This window comes from Seriola lalandi, unplaced genomic scaffold (genome assembly GCF_002814215.2).
Source record: "Seriola lalandi dorsalis isolate HSWRI2012SDOR001 ecotype SW California unplaced genomic scaffold, Sedor1 jcf7180002054984, whole genome shotgun sequence".
Lineage (NCBI taxonomy): Eukaryota > Metazoa > Chordata > Actinopteri > Carangiformes > Carangidae > Seriola > Seriola lalandi.
In genome coordinates, this window is record NW_019525533.1 from 359,392 (window position 1) to 381,211 (window position 21,820).

Consider the following 21,820-nt stretch of genomic DNA (forward strand, 5'->3'; position numbering starts at 1 on the left):
TTGTTGTATTATTTTCATTGAAGAATTAACATGATAGAAGTATTTCAATGAGTTAATGTGTTGGTACTTTATGACGTACATTATATTTAATGAACTGATTATGTGCAACTATAGTTGTTATATAAATGTAGAGGACTAAAACTTACAATATCTCCCCCTGAAATGTTGTGAAGTATAAAGTGTAAAGTATTTAGAAGAACTTGTAAAATTTCAGCGTCAGTAATTGCAGCCAAATTAGTCTGAAAAGGTCACTGTGAATATGGAAGGCCATCACTGAATATAAACCTGAGATGGGCTACAGAACTTATTCTACAACTCTTAATTGTCCATGTCCTGATAAAGTGCAGCAGGTTTAATAATGCAGTGTGAAAGTTTACGAATTCTCCTTATTTTCTAATAATAATGTGGAATAAAAAATGAAATATTTTTCTTGTGTTGCGCTAATAGATCAAAGATCACGGAAAACAATTTCCACCAGGAAAACTTTAAGAAGGATGAACATTTCTTAGACTAAAATTATGACACAACTCAAAATTTGGGCTTACTGAAGCTCATAATTTCACCTTTATCACAATTTTGATTTAGTGTCTCATAAATGTGACTTTATATCTCATTGTATTGATTTAAAAACTCATAATTTTGACTTATCATTAATATTTCTATTTCCATTCTTAACATTTTGTCAGTGATGATAGTATCTTTTTTGTACCATCACACTCTGTGCGACTAGGTGAGAGAAATGTTTTATTTTGAAGGTTGAAAGACTAAAAAGGAAGTGATGTTGTGTTCTTAATAATATTTTTTTATCTCATAACTTCAGGTTAAAGCAGCTGTGCAAGCAAAAATTCATTATTCACTTCAATTTTTGCAGATCAGTTTTAATTTCAGTGCAGCATAAAGTCAATACACAGTGAGATATAATGAGAAATAAGTGGCTTCATCAAGCCCTACACTAGATTTGTCATTTCATACGTCACTTATTATGAATGTCAAAGACTAAACATCTCATACAGACTGAATCTTTATTATTTCACTTCAATCTGTCACCGGCGTCTGTTTCCCGTTATTATACATTTGTTTATTTATCCAGCTCACGGACACAAATGGCTTGATGAAGTTTATTGTTCTTTTTCAGCAGTTATCCATGCACCACATCTACAATGATATATTCCACCAAGCTGCAGTGTCACAGAGTTTAAGTAATATTAGGATAAACATTATGTCCTTTATTTTTATGTCATATACAAGGGGACCCAGGAGACCCTCTTACAATGAGTTTCAGCAGAATCTGGAGGAATGATGAGCTAACATGGAGAGAGGGAAGCCGACAGGAGCGGGAAAACGTAAAACAACGAGCCGAAGGCTGCAGCAGTGACGGGGGAAACACTTTTTTCCTTCAGTGTGAAACTTTTCCACAACAGGAAAGTTTTTCAAGAACTCTCTTTGAACCCGGATCCAATTTAGGTTTGTTTGCCCCCTAAAAAAAAAAAGACCAAACTTTCACCATCACCATCTGTCTTTGCTGTTTTACATGGGAATATGAACCAGATGACCACAACGTGAACTAAATTAAAGCTGTTGCTGTTGAGGACACAGAGGTCAAGTATGATTTCTGGACATTTTGAAGGATTTACATTCTACAGTTACACACATACTACACAGGTCGCATTTTTAAGGCTGATTCTAATATATTTTGACTGTTTTTAGGCCCAAAAAAAAACCTCAACAGATGAAATTAAAAAAACTAATTGGTAAGTATTTTACCCCAGAGAAGCGAACCTGGCACCTGACCAAAATATAGTGAAATCAAATGTACAAAAGTGGCACTGCAGAATGAATAAAATGTGTTTTTTCTTAAATACTTCTTAAGTTTGTAGAGAGTTCAGTTGGAGGCTGTTGAAAAAGAATCTAGTGTTCTCCACCAGAATGAACAACTGGCGCCAGACCATAATGCAACAGTTGAATAAATACAACAGGATTTGATGCTAAACGGTTGGTTTAAATTTTCATAGGTGGGTGGGGTTCTGCCGGGGAGATGTAGACTATGACATCAGCATTTTTAAAATCCTGGTTATGGTCCTGATCATCCACACAGTGAATGTGGGGCGTTTGGGGCCCCTGAGGGTCGGAGGGGGATTTGCATGTTTTGTTCAAATGTTGATCCAACCTTCCTTTCACAGAATCGTTTCTCTAGTTCCCGGTCCTCTTAGTGGAGAACGGCCTTTAAACAGCGAGAGGTGCACATGCTGGATGAAACAGCCCCAGGGTGACGCACAGAGGGAAGATGCTAACTGCACGGAGGTTTAAGGCCTCAGAGGTGATGAGCTGCGAGGTGGTGAACGCTGTTTAACACCAGAGTCTGTTCTGAATCGGTGAGGTATATTTTAGTTGGGGGAATGAGCTGAGGTGGAGATGTAAGCGTCTTCAGAGCAGTGAAACACACAACTACTGTTAAGTACTATAAACTGCAGCTTGCATGGTTACAGTCAGTGCCAGACAAATACACAACACACTGTGTCAATATTTTCCTGACCTGCAGATAAAAATACAGGACATTTTGTTTTGTTTTTTACCCTTTTCCCTCCAACTTTTCTTCATATCGTTGCTGTGGATCGTTGCTAGTCCACAAAACGTCCATCAGTTAAGTGACGAGCGGCAGAGAAACCGAAGCTATAGGCTCTACGTGTTAGGGAGCGACAGTGGGGTTATATGTGATAGTTTTCTCCAGCATCAGGATGACAGGAAATCTACAGCAGACCGGGTTTTATAGAAGCAGGAGTCGCTGTCAGCAGAAGAGCAGGCGAGCGGTGGGATAAACACACAGTAACCATCAGAAACACTGACGAGAAAGAGAGAAACTCCCACACTGTTCAAGTACAAAGCTACAACCATAAAACAGCTCGACTAGCTAGTCCTCACTGAAGATGCTACACAGGATTCACACAACAGCGTCTGTTTTACGGCGTCCCTCCAGATAAACTGCTACAGAGCCGCTGCCCGTCCCTCCCACGACAGACTCCTCCACCCAGTCACATCTATTTACAGAGTTTTACAAAAGCAGGGGTGAGAGATTAAAGCGGATGATACTCGAGTGATATTTGGCGGCAGTGCAGCTGGGCAATGTTGGCTCGGAGAGGAACAGGTGTCGAGGAGACGTACTGCACGTCTCTACACCTTCAGAGGACTGAGATCAAGGCCAACGTCAGCAGCTTTTGTGAGATGTCTTAAATGCAAAACCACGTGTAATCTGTAAATGAAAAGCAGGTTAATGTGTACAGATATTAGCTGACACTGACCTCGAACTACCCCACCTCATACCTACAAGTTTTATTTAAATAAACCTGACCATGAACTTAAGTTTACAGTCATTTTACCTCCTAAACTCCTTCTTTTCAAAGGACAAACATGCAAGACTCCAAGAATTCCTCTTATGACAATCATGTCTTAAATATGTTTCACATTATTTGCAGGATTTTATCAAACTCTGTTTCTAAGAGTCAAAATTGCCCATTTGCACTGCTGCCTGTAAATGTTGCCAGAAGCGTGACAGGTGTGTGTGTGTGTGTGTGTGTGTGTGTGTGTGTGTGTGTGTGTGTGTGTGTGTGTGTGTGTGTGGTTTGGTAATACAGATGAGAAATCAGGTGTTCAGCTGTTATTCCTTGTGGAGATGATTGTTGTTGTTGTTGTTGTTGTTGTTGTTGTTGTTGTTGTTGTTGATGGTGATGGTCTCTTGGTCTGTTTGTCCTGGCTCCTGTTTCTACTGAACCAGCTCCTGAAAAAGCCCTGAACGAGAAAAAGAAGACAAAGCAGAAATCTGTTCAAAGTCCATCTCCCTGCCTCTTTAGACATTAAACACCATCAGATTCCTGCAGCTCAGTTTCACTATTTTCATTTTGTGCATAATATTCTGACGGCAGCTGCACATCACGACTACTGGAATAAACCGCTCCAGCTTTGATATTAATCTGGTTTATTCCAGGTGTTATGTTTTGTTTGTTAAAGTCCATTTTAATCCTTATAAGAACAAAAACAAAGTGTAATAATGAAATGCTGCTGTGGTTCAGCGTCAGGTGTAAATTTCACTGAACTATTCTGTTGTATTGGTCTAGAGACTGAGATATCTTGACTCCTGATGTGGGTCAAGCTTCAAAAACACTGCATCCTACAACTCCCACAATGCAACTTGACAGCATCTTTCAGTAGAGCCTCCCTGTCTTGGAAACCGCTCTTTACCACCGGTCGTTCTGTCTCTACCTGGCTACTGGACGTCCAGCTTGCTCGGGCCGACGCTGTGGATGAGCTGGGAGGATTCAGAGGCGGCGCTGTACGCCTGAATCAGCAGGTTCTTGTTGAGGTCGCCGACCCCGCTGCCGGCCTGCAACTTTGGGTAAGGGGGCGTTTCTGCACCCTGTCGCTGTCCTTGCCCCTGGGCGTCGAGGTCCATCAGGTGCTCCAGAGGGCAGCCGTCCGTTACCTCGGTGACGGGTGAAAACTCCTGAGCGCTCGCCTGCTCCTCCCTGGACACAGGACTGATGGAGACAGATGGAGAGCTTAAAGGAACAATGATGACAGAGACACAATATTTATTTATTAGCACTTTTCAAAACACAGCTGCAGCATTAAAGCAATATTCAGCCACTTGAGGTTCGTCTTTAGGTTTAGCTGTGAACATGTGACTAGGTCAGATCTGGAAGAACGAAGCCTCTGTGTTGGAACGAGGGCGAAAATGATAAGTCGGATAAATAAACAAAAAGTTAATAAGTAATTCATTTGATTATCAGTTAAACCAATTAACATTCCTTCATTCCAGCTTCTTCAATTATAACAACCTGCTGTTGTTCTTTGTCTTATCTGATAGTAAATCAATAATTCAGACTCTGCTGATCAGACAAAAAGCAATTTTTTGTAAATTGTAAGGAGCATTTTTAACTAATTTCTGGCTTTTGTGAGACCAAACAATTCATCAATAATCAGAAACAAATGGAAATGGATTGATCATCGGCTGCAGCACTAATCTGAACAATGACATATAAATGAATCGTTGCTCCTTCAGTCGAGACACTCGACACTAAACACTGGATGAGCAGAATTAACATGGGAAGACAATGAGATGCACAAAGGCTGACTGGTATGTGGCGAGTCACTTCAGTGCAGACGAGACGTGGCAGACACTAAAATGAAGCAGAGACATGTATGAAAAAGAAACTGCGAGTGATTCTTCGCATCCGACAAACATGCTGAGTCAACGTTTAAATTCATGTTATGTTTTTAAAGATCAATGTGAAACTGAGCGTTAAGCTCTTCAGTGTCACAGTCACACGGAGCTGAAAACACCTGAGAGTCATGTGGACCTACCTGACGTCCATGGACTGGACTCCGTCAGACAGCTCGTCCACACAGCTCTTATTCTCCAGGGGTCCCAGCATGATGACGGGGGCTTCAGCCGGAGTCGAGGTGTCCTCCTCCAGAGCGACCGGAGCTTCGGCTCTCAGGTCAGACGCTGCGAAAACACAGTGATGTCAGAAACGCGCTTCTCTGAGGAATATATCTATTTTTTAACTTAAGTGTTGTTTTTCTTTTTGTTGTTTTGTTGTTGTCAGTGAGACAAACGACAGTTACACCCTGGAGTTTCTCAGTCTTCACGTCCCTCAGGCTGAGAAGACTTTACATTTCTGCTTTAATGTTCCAGTTAATAGAAAATAAAGTGTGAGACGCTCTTCCGCTGTGTGTTCAGGTGACGTGAGGAAACATGGTGTTCACTGTTTGCGGAGACATTTCTGTCCTGATCGTCTGTTTGGCAGATGCTGAAACTCGGTGTGTGACACTGCAGAGATTAGTGTGTTTCACCTGAGCTGAGCTGATGTAGGTGATGGTGTTACTGCCAACAACCAGCAGGAGGCACTGTCCCCCTGCCTGTCTAACACTGCTGAGTCACACTGCAGCTGCAGCTCAGCTCAGTTTCACCAAAACATCATCATGTTGGAGAAACAAAAAAAAAACATAAAAACATTTTACAGTAAAAAACATGAAGAAAGAAAAATGACGAGGAAGAAAACAAACAACAAACAACAAACAAGTAAAAGAACAAACAAAATAAAAGAGCAAATAAATTCTGCTGCTGCAGATAATGAAGCCATCAGGAAGATGAGGGCATGAGTTCAGAAGTGTGTGTGTGTGTGTGTGTGTGTGTGTGTGTGTGTGTGTGTGTGTGTGCATTGGAGGTAGGACATATCTAACATTCACCTGAGGCACCAGATGGAGGCTCCACTTCACTTTTCCTTGTTCTTTTCATAATCTCCTCGATTCTCTGTTCAAACACACGAAACACGGCTCAAACAAAAATAAGAAATCTCCATTTAGTAAGATTTCTGGAGCTTTTGGTCAGATTTTATGATCTTCCTCAGCAGATAGAGTTTTCTCGGTTCTCAGAACATTGTAAATGTTCAAATTTACATTCCATCGCTGGATGACAAAAATATTTCATCTGGGTTTCTCTTCATGACAACTGGACAGAATCAGTGTGCTGATGAAGATCATGTGATATGATAAAAAGGTCTAGAACAGCAACTAAATGGAGCTTGTGGTGGGATTGTTTTGCCAACTGCTGTTTGTATGATCTATTATAAGTGGTAGTACTATTGCTTAATGTTTGTCCTTTATTCTGAAACATATACATACCATATATACTGGGTAAATACATATATACATATATATATATACATATATATGTATATATGAATATATCTGTGCTACCTTCTTCCTCTGCAGTCGCTCCTGCTCCTCCTGGATGTGCAGCAGCTCTCTCTCCTGTCTCTTCCTCTCAGCCTCTTTCTGGGCTCGCAGGAACGCCTCCTCCCTCTGAAAAACATCAGGAACATCCAGTTATTCACCTTTTCTGTCTCTGAACTTCACTTTAAAACCACGTAGATTATAATTTATCACCCGTATCTCCATCAAACCGCTCAGAGTGTTAAAGATATCACTGAAAACCAGCAGGGACAGTGAAACAGAATCTCAGGCTAAAAGACTTCAGCTGTTACCTGAAGTTCAACTCACACTGAAGGATTCTGGGATATTTTCTAGATAAACACAGTAAAACAGACGGTGACCTCTCTGTCCAGCTGATCGTGCATGTCCTTCCATCTCTGCTCCTTCTGTCGTCTCTCCTCCTCCTCCTTGCTCCTCCTCTCCTCCTCCCTCCTCACTCTCTCCTCCTCGGCCAGCTGTGCAGCTTTCTCCTGTCGCTCCCTCGCCTCCTGCTGCCTCCGCTGCTCCTCCTCCGCCCGCAGCCTGAAGGAGCACGAGAAACAATAATCGCACATTTCTATCATCTGGATCCCGTCGTTTCTTTTCTGTGATTATTCTCTGAAACATCATTAAAGACGAGTCGTGTTTGTTAGAACTGAAGCTGAATCCAGAACAAAAAAGTACTAACACAACTGACTGGACATTATTGATCGCTGTGATGGGCAATGATGGGTGAAACTAGGTCTAATCAATATTTATTGTTCAGTTTGTCAAAAAAATAATATTTTCCACTGAAGCATCGACAAAACAAAAACATTGATCGAATTGTAAATGAATAAAACACAGTTTAATCGATCAAACTAAAACATCCCTCTGCAGTAGTTCCTGTTGAAAAGGTTGGAATTATCCTTTAAGAATCACGTATGTAGACGACCACACACCTCTCCTCCTCCTGCCGTTGTCTCTCCTCCTGCTCCTTCTGTATTCGGGCCAGACGTCGTCTCTCGGCCAGCAGCCTGGACGCCTCCTCGGCGTCCGTCGTCCCACCGACGCTCCTGCCCGTGGGCGTGCCTGGAGACTCTGTGCGAGGAGACGAGGGAGGGTTGATTCTGTCTGACACCGACACTGATGTCATCAAAAACAAAGTCACGCATGACGCCCGGCGCCTTTACCTGCGGTTAGTTCTCTGCTGGTGGATTTGGGGATCTTCTTCTCTGAAGCTTCAGATTTGGTCGATTTCCTCTCCAGGGTGCCGTGACCTTTGACCTCAGAGTGACCCCTGTCGTCGGTGCCGGGGGTGGTGGCTCTCTGCCTGAGCGGGGAGGGCGGGTACTGTCCCGGAGAGCAGGGAGACTGGGCACGACTCCTGGTCGACTTCACCCTAAAAAACCCACGACAGCATCAGATCATCTGGACTGTAATCCAGGTGTGTGTGTGTGTGTGTGTGTGTGTGTGTGTGTTTCATACCTTTTTGGTGTGGCCGGGCCTTTGCTGTTGGCCCTGAAGGAAGAGCTGCGAACCGGTGTGTTTGGAGTCTCCCCCTGCGAATCACATGAATCAATTAATTAATATTAATAATGATATGAACAAAGAAAATCCACCTGCTGGAGGTCAGAGGTCAGAGCCCAGAACTTCATCCAGAACGACCTGAGGAGAGTCTCACCAGACAAGAAGCTTCACTTAGTGTTTCCACCAGCACTGTGAACAGCTGTGTTCAGGAAAGAAGCCGCCATTATCAGTATTACTGACTGTATAGAAACATACAGCTGAGAATGACTTTCTGACTCACTCGCTCAATACGACATGAATTTTTAAACATGAGTATAACTCCTGAAAACACTGACAAGCCTGTGAGCTACATAAGAGTCTGACATAATGAACTCTTGTTTGTTTGTGTGTGTGTGTGTGTGTGTGTGTGTGTGTGTGTGTGTGTGTGAGGTCTGACCGTGGGTGTTTTGGCTCTGGACGCCTCCTCGGGGAACCCAGCGATGCTCCTGCGGTTGGAGGAACTTCTGTATGGTCTGTGGTTGCTGGGGGAAGCTGTTCGATGGGACACAAAAGACACTGATGCGTCACAAACCAACACACACACACACACGAACACACACGAACACACACACACAGATGGATTGAAAAATCCACACAAAAACACAAACGTAGACACCGATGATTGACACAGAGAAATCAGAAAATCCGGTGAGTGAAGATCTTTTTATCAAGTTCAGTTAAAGTTATTATTAAAATATTTTGTTCAGTGTTCAAACATTTTCTCTAAATGACTCGTATTGAGATTTTGAACCTACTTTCACATTTAGCCATCCTTCTGTCTGGATTCACACATTATGTTCAGTATGCCTTTACCTAATCCTGCCTAGGCAACAGTATAATTTCCACTGGGAGTGGGGATTTTATCGTCTCTGACTTTCTAACTGAAATCTCTCTGAACAGTGTCTTCTTATTTTCCAGCCTCCAAAAACCCACAGAAGACTGAGGAGAGGAGCTGCAGGCACCACTCAGGACAGAGATAACTACCTCCTTCTCTGCATTACTTACAGTTCAGTCATAGTTTTACTATCAGCATGATGTGAACCTTGATCACTCGTGTTGTTTAATCACTTCTACAGATCATTCAAAGATCCATATTTTCTTCTTCTGTGTTTTATTTTGAAGTGTTGATCCAGCAGAAGATATAAAACCATCTCAGTGTAGTTTTACATCTCCTCTCTCAGGCTTCTCTCTGCAGCTCTAGTAACAACAGGTTGGTGAGCCAATCAGAAGAGAGGAGGCTCTCCTCTGATTGGCTGACTGTTTTCTGAGTGAGCCAATAAAAATATAGCAGATTTCAGGTAAAAACACTCCAGAGAAAAAAAAAACACTCCAGAGAAACCAAATCCTGCAAGTTTCGTATGGTGGGTCCAGGTGGGCGGGGCTTGGTGACTGCTTCGTTGTGACATCACAAAGTTCCAGAAGTCCTGACGGCTGGTTTTAAGGCTCAGTTTCTGAATACAGGCTGTGTGCATTTCTCTGTGGACTGAGGCTTTGATACTTTCACAGTATTAATATAGAAGCTAGAGCTGATCTATAATCACACTACACATGGACACACACCTTTACACTGGAGCAGCTTTCTTGGCATTTACCTTTCGAGCAGCTACAGGTTCTCATCATGCTGCAGAATCAGACATGAATCTCTCTCTGCATCTAAAAATCTATAGTTTCATTGAATGAATTGAATCTTTCTCACCTCTCTCTGGTGAGTGGAGGGCGGCTGAAGAGTTGGAGAGCTGCTTGTTGATTGGCGGGTCCATGGCGGGTGGAGACAGGAAATCAACAACTAATAAAAATAAAAAAAATATAAAACAAAATCAGAAATGAGCAACACAGACCCAGAGAGAGCAGCACAGACTCGCTGCAGCTGCTGTACTGACTGATGATGGCAATGTCACGAATACGTTCAATAAACGTCCTGATCCCCAAAACAAACACCCATCACACGACAAACACAAAACTGCCAGCTCGCACAGAAAATAATCCCGCCGATCGATGAGCCATGCAGGCCGCTGAATGAATTAACCTTGGTGATGCAAGACAGAAATGAAGCAGCAGAACAGAGAGCGCAGCCTCGTCTGCAACCTGCTTCATCATGACATGGAGGGGGATGATACAGAGATGCAGCTGATGCTAATGTTTCCTACAGCACCTGAAGGCACCGTGACGAGAGAAGATAATAGACAGCTAAAGTCTGGAGGAGACATGAAACACGTTAAAAATACTTTTCTATTACTGCATTTAATGCTTATATCATATGTCAAAAACTGTTTTAATTCTAAACTCTTTTTAGAGTGACTAAGAGAAACCTGTACCGATAAAAAACACATTATCATTACATTTACACAATGTTCATTAATTTGTTTTATCCATTTAATAAACTAAAAAAACTAAAGAAATAAATACAGTAAATAAAAGATGAAGAAATATAATGTTTTTTAATGGATTTAACTATTTTTCAGGTGGAGAAATTTAATTAAAGAAACTTAAAAAAAACTGTTTCTTACAAATTAATTACAGATGTGAAATTACTTTCACTTTTGCCCTAAAACATAAACTGTGTTCACATGCTGCACTAATTTGAAAGATGACAAGTAATCCTCAATCTTCTCATTGGTTTGCACATTTTCTAATTTAAGATTGATTTGATATATTTGACATGAATCTATTTCTTTTAAATGTTGTTAGTTTGTTTTATGGTCGTTGATCAACAGACAGAGTCCGAGCTGAAAGTGAGGCAGAGTGAGACTCTATCGTCCCGCTGACCCGGCGTCAGCTCCTCTTCCTCTCTAATCATCCTCTCTGCATCCGCCCTGCGCTCTTACTGCAGGCCGCTCCACAAAGACGGAGACGTGTGATATTACAAACCGATGCTCTTATGTTTCTCCACAGTCTGGTGAAGAAGTAAGAACCTTAAAATACAATAAAAAAATGTGAGTTTTTGTTTAATTCCCCTCAGGGTGTGAGCTGGTTCAGTTCAGTGCGGGGGGGGGGGTCTACTCTGGCTGCATCTGTAATATTGGACAGGGATGATTGGAAATGTCTGGTGGATGGTGTGTGTGTGTGTGTGTGTGTGTGTGTGTGTGTTTCGATCTGATTGCACTTGCCTGTGCGGAGGTGGGGTCTAATAAGTTTCACAGATAGCTACAGGGTGGATGTCTGGTACGGTCTGGTATGATGTATGGTGTGTGTGGGTGTGTGTGTGGGTGTGTGTGGGTGTGTGTGTGTGTGTGTGTGTGTGTGTGTGTGTAGAGAAGCTGGGCGTTTTATGGACTGGGCTCCCTGCTGAGAACGATATGTATGCATCGCTAAACACGGCTCTGGGCCAGGAAGACAGGAAGTGGAGCAGCCCTTTGTTGTGATAATGCTGGGGGTGGGGGAGCATGTATGTGTGTGTGTGAGTGTGTGTGACACTCATTAGCCACAAAGGAGAACATGAGTGGGAATATGAACCGTGAACTGCAGATGAAAACGGGCTCTTTCTGTTACACACCCACAAACCCAGACAGAGAAACACAGATAGTCTGAAGACAGTCGGTGCTGGAGGTCGCAGTTCTTTGTCTTTTCCTCTCTGTTATTTCTTTTACTTTAACTTCATGGTTTTATGTTGCGTTTATAAGCAGCATATAAATGTTTAATGGATGGTTTATAACACACTGTAATGCAGTTATAAGCAGATATAAGTGTTTATAACTATAACTCCTCCTGGTGGGACATTAGTGGATTTTGCTGTAGAAACAGATAATCCAGTAAAACACATAAAATATAATGTTTTCAGGCGAATTTTAAATGTTACTATACATTTCAAATATCCTTATAGTTATTATTAGTTTATTATAATCAGTAATGTTTGTAAATGCTAAAGATGGGAACTTAAAGTGAAGTAAGGAGTAGTTTTTGCAGAGGGTATTAAGCTTCTTGTGCTATGAGATATTTTCGTCTTGAAGCTTCTTTATAATCATTTCAGTAAATATGTCTATAATAATAATCATATCTTTACACATGTGGCGTCTCCATTAAATAAAATCAAGCAGAGATGTGATTTCTCTCTGTGGGACGGGATGTGCAGTTGTTTTCATTGTGAATCAAAGTTACTAAAGAAGGTCACACTAGTAAAAATCTGAACAGTAATTGGCTGTAATATGTAAATATCACGCAGCTGATAATCACACGGGAAAACCAAGGTCCATGAAGTTATTTTAAATCTTCTGCAGCATAAATTTATAATCAAGTCAGCAGTGTTCGTGCAGACGACAACATGCTGCTCATGTACTGAACAGTGTGTCGGGTTCGGGTTATAAAAGCGGCTTGAAAGGCGCTATAAAAATCTAAGTTATTATTATTATTATCCTTATTATTATTATTATTATTATTATAAACGGCAGAGATTCAGGCTTGAATTTAAAATAATTTTCAGCAACTCAAACCACATGTTCCTCTGGGTGATTGAGGCAACGATAGAAGAAAAGAAAAACATGTTCCTGCATCAAACACCTTGAGATTCGGCTGCAGATTTTCCCAGCGGGTTCTGCAAAGATGCTTCCGAGCAGCATTAATGTGTTCACTGGAGGGTTTGCAGCATTTCCTGAACCAGACTGTGCAGAAAATAAGAAGCCTGGAAACAGCTAAATGAATTTCTACCTAGACAATAAATCTAAAAATAAATAATCTCGTTGTTCGTTTTATCTCCGTTTGGGGCGTCGGCTCATCTCCAGTGCTGGATGTTGCTCTATGTATTTGTTCGACCACAGAGAGGCGCAGTTTGTAGCTCACATTTTGAAACTTGTGCGAACTACAGTTATCCAGACACGCTGATGACGCATCTCTACGTAAAGACATGTATGTTCATGGTGAAGCGTCCAACACTGCACTGCAGGACGACGTTACAGCCGGTGAGACAGCACAGACACGTCCACAGACATGCAGACACAGAGCAGCTGCAGGTGAGACAGCAGGGGTGGTGGCGGGGAAGCGGCGTGGGCGTGGCACACAGAGAGTCATGTGATCTGTACCGTTACAGGATTGGCCGGCACTGGAAGCAGCGGGGGGCTCATTGGGCTGAGCGGAGCCAATGGCATGGCAGGGCGGGGTCTTAGGGTTACCTGGGCAGCAGGTGAAGCAGAGCGGAGAAAAGCAAAGCGGTTACACACTCACACACGCTCGGATGCACCGACACATGACACTCGTCGAAACACACGGGAAAGACACACTGGGAACAACAACCGGCCTCCATCCACACACGCAGGAAGCGTCGCATCGAAACCTTCAGATGGATTAAACAAGATTATAGATGCAACATGAAGCCGAGCAGCAACAGCTTTCACAAGGCTGAACAGAGGGAAGCGTCATTCAGCTGTGAGCGAACCAGAGCTTCCTTCAAAATGAACGTTTACCGCCCTGCGTTAAAGTCCCTTACATCGTGAGAACACTGTAGGTAGTCGACTGACAATGACAAGTAAAAAGGGATTAGGACACTCAATCACAGCTGCTTGTTGCATGGTTGCATAGCTTCAGAAACCCCTCCCCCCACACACACACCTTTCTGATGTCAGATTAGTGAGACTGTGTCCAACCGTTCACTCTGTGATCAGCCAGCTAGCAACAATCAGAGGCCATTTTCTCCAGAAGAGGAAAGTTCATCAGCGTGAAAGTCTTCCAGCTCATTGTAAAGAAAAACCAAACTGTTGGACGGATTAACCACAAACTGAACTTTTGACCTGAGGATCAGCAACATTCACAAAGAACATGAATGTGTGAACGAAGTACGACACACGTCACCATGAGCATCTCCATCATCCAGCAGCTGATGAGATATTCAGACTGGCTGGTCGACATTAGAAAGCTTCATGCTGCGAGCTTAAAATAAACACAAACACCTGCTCTGATTCAAATAAAGGCCTGGAAGCAAATACACAGTTTGTTAATTTACAGTAATAAAAATATTGTAAAGGTAATGCATGTTTTTAATCTGACATCTACGGGTCACTGACATGGACTTAAAAACACAATTCAATTTATTCACCCTTCATTTCATGGTTAGAAAACTCGGATAAAAACTCTGATTCCATCTAAAGTTTCATATATTTTGTATTAGATCTTATTCCAGCTCTTTGTTGAAGCTTTATAATGTTAAATATTCAAACAAGAGAAATATTCCAGATGTGTTCAGAATCATTTTAAACACATCTCCACAAAGAAATCGATCCTGATGTTTTTACCATCTTTGGAAACTTTTATTTCTAAGTTTTGTGTGTTTGACCAAAGTTTGGCTGCACAGCATGAGTTTGTAATGTCTGCCCTGTTATAGCTGGTTGATTTATAGCCGGGAAGGTCAGATTATGATTGGCTGATCGATTGCCTCCATATTTCTTTCAGTCCTTCAGACCCTAAAGCTCGTGGCCATGCGAGAGTCTGTTGTGATGTATTTCTGGATCAGAAAAACAAACGGCCGCCGCCATGACGGACTGAGTGTCTTGTTAGAATGAAACTGAGAAAAAGCAGATTTCACAGTGGACTCCCTCAGTAACAGGGAGAAACACGCAGCATGAAACACACACACACACACACACACTCTGCGTCTTCGGTGAGTCTCTGTCCTTTAATCGAGTGGAGCTGTAAGATGAGATGCTGCTGTTTCTGCTGCAGTGAGCGTTGTGCTGGGCCCCGACAGATCCCAGAGCAGCCTCCCTGCCAGTCAGCCGAGCCGGAGCCAGACGAGCTGCTGGGTGGACCCTGATCCCAGGTCAGTGCCAGAACGGCGAGGCTGATGGGTACTGTGAATAATTGATGGCGTTATGAATGCACCACAGGATCTGGAGCCTGGCTGGTGGCGTTCTTGGCCTCCTGCTGGCCGACATGACGGCAGAAATATCTCGGAAAAGACGGGGGGGATGTGACACGGCAGAAAAAGAAAGAGGCGGAAAAAAACCGAGATGGATGCTGGCACCGTAAACTGCCTCATGTCGCACTTCGTCTGCGTCGGCCTTGTTGCGTTCAAGGTTAGATGTGTAACTCCTGTTCTTCTGGGAATTAGACCTGTCTCCCATCGCGGAAATAAAACAACAGAGCAGTGACACACACATATAAACACACACACACACACACACACACACACACACACACACACACACACACACACAGACCTGTAGCACATTTACAAGCCAAAACCAGCAGCAGTTTATAAACACAACTTGAGTGTGTGTGATCTCTCCGTGAAGCGTTCGTCACTGTCAACAAACAGAGCGTCTCTGATGAGCCTCAGAGACAAAGCGCTCAGCGGCTCCTGCATTGCAGCCTCCACACCCTTTTCCATCCACTGCCCTTCTCTTTTCTTTCGCTCCATCACTTCATCTCATCTCCCTCTTCATCCTCACTTCATCTGCTCTTTTTCCGCAGCCGCCCTCTTCTGCTTTGTCGTCCCTTCCCTTTCATCACATCCCACCATCCCCCTCTTCCTTCTCCCCCTGACCTCCAGACCTCCTCGCCAAACACCTCTCCTCTCTTTTCCTCCACTCCCAGCCCCCATCATCAGTATCCACCCGTTTGTTCTCCCCCGTTCTACATCTCAAACCAACCCTCCGCTGACATCATCACAATCATTCTCCTTCTTTCTCCATCATCTCATCAACAAAACCACCTCCCATCATACTCACCCTCCGCTCCGTCAGGCGGTCCTCCCCATGTCCATCGTTTGGGTCTGTTATCCAGGTGATCCCCTCCACCTCCTCCTCCTCCTCCTCCTCCTCCACCTCCTCCTCTTGTCTCTGCGCCCCCACCTCTCCGGCGAACCAGGGCCTCCAGCCTCTCCTGCTCGTTGCGTTCAGAAACAGGGAAGAACAGACACTCTCTCACTGAGCCATCGCTACGGCGACGGACGCCTGGCGATGCGCTCGGAGACAGCTGCGCCATGGTTACCGCATACATCCGCAGCAGCCTCACCCCTCCGTCCTATTCGCGCTCGTCTGCTGGCGGTCACCAGCGCTCGATCGCTCGCTCGTCTGTCACTCAGTGATACATTATACAGCAGCTCTCTCTCTCTCTCTCTCGCTCTCTCCGTCTGCCGCTCCCTCTAGGTAGCACTGATTCCCTCTCTCTCTCTCTCCCCTACCTCACAGTTGTTCACCCCACCCTTCCTCTCTCTCTCTCTCTCTCTCGCTCTCTCTATACCTCGATCTCCCTCTCTCTCTCTCTCTCTCTCTAATGTCTGAGTCTATTTCACAGAGCACTTTACAGGAGGGGACAAAATGCAACCAGTCACCTCCCCCACGTACACACACACACACACACACACACACACACACACACACACACACACACACACACACACACACACACAGACGGAGTGGGTGGACTGGATATTGATACTGGTTGCATTTGCTTTATCTCCAGTCTCCTTCACTCTTTCGACCCTCCTCTGCCTCCTTCCTGTTTACAAGCTGTAATTTCATAAAAAATACACAGAAATCACAAAAAAACACTAAAACAATATATGTGACACATAATAAAATCTTTCAGTGTGTAAGAAAAACCTTTTGCATATGTTTTGTATGAACTACGCCCTTTATATCAGCGAGGGTTGACTAAGCATGAGAAACATGCAGGAGAGTTCAACAGCAGATTCATCACAGGGCTGCTGAGTAAGACCTGATTAGTTTTAGATATGTGTATCTAATAAACTGTCAGCTGAGTGGACACTAGGCTGTGTCTTGATCTTACTCTGCTAATACACAATAATGATAAAGAGCAAAAACAACATGCCTGATCCATAAATAATCCAGAGGCCTTTCTGCAATTTCTGCCTTTAAATTTGGGTTTTTACTGTTTAATGAATAAAGATCTTAAAAGTCTTTCAGGGCTGTAGAAGTCCATCTTGTCATTATGCTTTTATAAGGAAGACACAGTGAGCTATTGTCAGATCTGGTGACGACACAGTGTCTAATCTATTATTCAGATATATATTAATATCAGATAATCAAAGGGATTTCATGGGTTATTACAGGGTTTCTGCAGGTTTACCAAATTAAATGTGAAGCCTTTTTAATAACATATGGGATGAAATTTAAAACCTGTTTCACGATCAGACCAGTTAAAGTATAAAGTATGATAGAAAGGTGATGTCATATCATTGATCCAATTACTCATCCAACAGTTACACAGCAACATGATCATTTATATGGAGTCATGTTTGTGTCACATGATGAATCTCAGTCCAGTGTTCCCGCTCTTTCTTTTCTCTCTGTGTTTGGTCTCCACCAGCTCCAGAGGGAAACATCTGGCTCTTTAGCTGCTAAATGCTCCACTATGTTCAGCAGCTGCTCCGATACACAGATAAACAACGAGCTGAAACTCTGTAAAGCAGAGAGGAGCTTCAGGGTGATAAATATATCGATTACAGCTGCTTTAAGTTCATTTACGTTTTTAAAATCAACACTTTCCTAAAGCTTCTTTCACTATAGTGACTCCTGCAGCACAGAGCACCGTCACAACCATCACCACCTTTAGTTTACAGGTGAGTGACCTCTGACAGCTGACAATCACAAACACAACACCAGCTACAGCGGGCAGGAGACAAGAGTCAACACCTTTGGAGATGAAATCATTGAAACTTAATTAAAGGATTTTTAAGGTTTTTAAAGAGCTGCAGATACTCTGTATTATGTTTTATTATACCGATCAGTCTCCACCTTCTTCTTTGTTTCAGTGGCGGATATTGATTGATTACTATGTAAATATCTCATTGCCCTGCTGCGTACGACACCAGTTACCTTTAAAGGAATCACAATTATCCAGACATCTGTACTGCACAGCTGTGATACTGATGAAGGCTTTGTGAATAAACATCTCATCACTGAGAAACTCTCCTCTGCTGTAATCTGGGTGTGGCGTGAAAATCCAGTTAAAAATCCAGCAGCAAGAAATCCAGTGGATGGTTAAAAATAAAAAGCACTTTAAATAAATACAGGCTCATACATTATAAAAATACACGGGTACAGTTGTCTTCCTCTGGATGTCTCATTTGTACATTAGTTCTTTAAGGTAATTGATTAAGGCCTTGATTTTTATGGAGATATTTAAGTATATTTAGTGTTGTGTTTATTGTATTGTATATTGTTTAGATCGTTTATTTATTATTGGTTTAATATTTCTTCTCTCTGCTGATTGGTGCCTATGATCACATGCAGACATTAGTTTGTTGTTGCAGGGCCAGAAAAAGAAATAAAGAGACGACTCTTTCTCTTTTGCTGTGTCTATCTTCCACCTTCTTCCTCTCATACTGGTTTTTCAATCAGTGACTATTAATGTGGGGGTGTCAGTGAGCAGACAGCAGCTGCATACACAGTAATGGCCCAATATAAAGCTGATACACTGCTCCACAGTGCTGTTTATTTATAAGGGATGGAAAGGCCCCACCTCAGCATTGTGGGGGGTTTGCTGAAGGTGCATGCACAGTCACGCACTGACTGCAGGAGGGAGGAGAGTCGAGGGGAAGAGGGATTTAAAGGGAGAGAGGGAGGCATCAGAGAGGAGGAGAGAGGTGGACGGAGGTATAGACGTACTGTAGATACAGATCAAAGTGGAACTACAACAGAGGGAAGAGCAGGACGGAGGAGCAGACTGCAGCCATGACTCATTCGCTGCATCTTCAGGACTGTAGGAGAATCTGACAGATCTCACAGTAATGCAGCCTGGAATATAGTATATATATATATAGTATAATAATTATACAATAGCATGTCCCACAAGGGGTGTTAAAGCTAATAGAACCTCTCTTTATTAACAGTTTGCAGTTTTACACAGTTCCTCCATTATTAAACCTGCATTTGTTTTATTTATCAGGGGCATGTGCATTAATCAACATTAATTAGCAGCAAATGTTCTGGAGTGAGTCGTAATGGATTAATTTACATCTGCAACGCTTTATCAAAATGTTAAATGAGCCTCTCTGTCGAGATGAAAAACACGACGAGCATCACACTGACTGACACTTTAAACAGAGAACAGGTGAACGACCGAGACGACCAGCACTAAAGACACAAACTGATCCAGGACCGCCGTGACGATCCTGAACCGATCTCCCAAGAACAAGGAGCTTTTCAAACATGATCCTCCGCTGATAAACATTTTGTTCGTGCGACTTCAGTCGTATAGAAAAGGTTTTGAATTTGAAAAAAGCTGCTGTAAATTTAGTTATTTTGAGGTAAAATAATCACAAAGCAACAATGTTCAGCTGAAACGATTAGTCACTTCATTGATTACTTATATATATTAGTACAAAAAATATATTAGCAACAATTTTAATAAAAATGTAAAAACTGTGACTGTTGGCTGTCACCTTGGGCTCCCACAAATTCTGGTGGACAAAAAAATTAACTGATTAATCCATTAAATATTAATCAGATAAAAATGAAAACAACTGCATATGCAATAGTCCTGGTGCACTGGACAGTCATAAACTACAGACTGTCTCCTGCAAACAGAGACAGAACTGCTATTATATATTGATAGAATATTGAACTGCAATAATTTTGGAAGTGGGATCATTGTTTAAATCATTTATCAAGCAACAAAGTCAAACAGTTTGGAAGAATTTTTCTTTGATATCTCTCACTTTGAAATGAATATTTTGGGGGTTTGACACGACATGAACAAGCAAATAAGTTCCACAAAGAAAAAACATTCAAATAAAACGTTCAAGGTAAAAATCCAAATGTTCAAATCCAAATATTCTAAAAGCCGAGTGTGAAACACTAAACCATTTAAAGCTAAACTGAAAACTGAGGAAGAGGAATCAAAACAATAAAAACGATCATTAAGTTGCAGCCCTAACTGTAACTAAAGTTTAGTTCAGTAAATATCTATAATAAAAGACTAAATCAACATCAGATTTAAATCCTATATTAAGTCTTGTGTGTGTTCTTCTATATAATCTGGGTCACATTGATTCTGCAGATTTTTTTCTTCTCACAGGAGAAATATGTTCTTGTCACAGCGCTGCGAGCATCGACTGTCTGTTCCAGTAATCAGCACATGATACAGTGATGTCATCTCCCTGTGAGACTGACCGATCATTATGTCATTACATTATGCATATGAGTGTGTGGAGGGGAGGGGGCTGTTAGCATGCAAACACAGGCTTTAAATCAATAGAGACCCCCCCCCCTCTTCTCCTCCAATCCCCTCTGAGAGGTGACCCCCCCCCTGCTCAGCGTTTGAACAGGCGCTAATAATTTATGCTCTGACGGGGCTGTTGCACAATCGCAGCAGATAATTCATGCTGGACGCTAAAAACAGATCAGAATAATATGAGTCACGTGACGCCCACTCATGACTCACACACAGCAATGAACAAAGTGAGGAGTCTTGTTCATGTGTGAAGCTGCTGCAGCAGTGAAGCTGAGCAGACGCTGTTTGTTTTTATTCAATAACTCACACATCACGCTTTAATCAGCTTTTCTGTACAGCCACAACCTGCGACCTTTACACACACACACACACACACACACACACATATATATACATATACAGATCAGCTGACCGACCAGGACGAGGAGCTCACACTGAATATTGGCACAAAACCTCTGAGACGTAAAAGTACGTCGTTAGGACCCTTGAATAATTCCCTCTGCAGCGAGTCTAATGCAGAAAACCGCCCGAACTTTTCACGTTTCACTCGAACGCACACAATTGGTCAGCTGACAGAAAGTCATTAGAGCTTCTGCATTAATTACTTGCTATTTCCTTTAAACTCCGGTTCAGCCTAACAGCAGCTGGTTATGGATCGACTCAATGAATTCAGTGGTGGAAAGCAGAGAGAGAGAAACGGTGAGAGGGTGAAGGATCACGGGTGTCTGATGTCTTTCATCACAGTTTCATCCTCAGACCTTGTTTCTGAGTCAGAGTTCGTGAACGTGAACGACAGAGTGATGGAGAGTCCAGATGAAGGGGAAGTAGACACAGTGTTGTTGTCTCGACCTCCAGATGAACTGAATCTTGATGCTATGATCAGATTATGTGACTGTTTCACAAAATGATGTCGTCTAAATGAATTATTATAAACAAATGGTCTTTTGAAAATTGACTGAATAAGTAGTTGACGTTGCTGATTTACTGGTTCATTGCACAGATCATCTATTTGAATAATGTTATGTCAATTTGTAATAGTTTATTGTTGTGGGACACATATAAATATAATAAAACATTAATATTATTGTGTGTTATTTAATATTGTGATATTATTTTTAACCATATCACCTGAGATCCGACTGGACAAAAACATTCACATCATGCTCCGACCAGCTGTCTGCCACATACATACTAAATACTCATATATATATATATATATATACACTGTATATTCACTCTAACACAATTAATTTGACTTCATCAAGTAAAATGTTAACAAGATCTTTGGACTGGATGTGGAAACTTTGACAAACAGGATTCAGTATTAAAACTTGGTCAGATCTTTGTTGACTTCTTTCTTCGTGCCTGATTTAAATCATAATTTTGTTAATTTTATACATTT

At 42.3% G+C, this 21,820-nt stretch overlaps 1 protein-coding gene across 1 annotated transcript in view; it reads right to left on the reverse strand.

Annotated features, from left to right (window-relative positions):
- Positions 1-857: 857 nt before the first annotated feature.
- map7d2b (MAP7 domain containing 2b) overlaps positions 858-21,820 on the reverse strand; it is a 25,025-nt gene continuing 4,062 nt past the window's right edge. The window contains exons 5-17 of the mRNA XM_023396892.2: positions 15,948-16,101; positions 13,308-13,397; positions 9,992-10,081; positions 8,693-8,811; positions 8,215-8,288; positions 7,920-8,128; positions 7,689-7,827; positions 7,110-7,290; positions 6,754-6,858; positions 6,244-6,307; positions 5,356-5,500; positions 4,255-4,550; positions 858-3,783 (exon numbers count right to left, since the gene is read on the reverse strand). Coding sequence (XP_023252660.1) covers positions 4,259-4,550; positions 5,356-5,500; positions 6,244-6,307; positions 6,754-6,858; positions 7,110-7,290; positions 7,689-7,827; positions 7,920-8,128; positions 8,215-8,288; positions 8,693-8,811; positions 9,992-10,081; positions 13,308-13,397; positions 15,948-16,101 — 1,662 coding nt within the window. The 3' untranslated portion in view covers positions 858-3,783; positions 4,255-4,258. The remainder of the gene's footprint in view (positions 3,784-4,254; positions 4,551-5,355; positions 5,501-6,243; positions 6,308-6,753; positions 6,859-7,109; positions 7,291-7,688; positions 7,828-7,919; positions 8,129-8,214; positions 8,289-8,692; positions 8,812-9,991; positions 10,082-13,307; positions 13,398-15,947; positions 16,102-21,820) is intronic.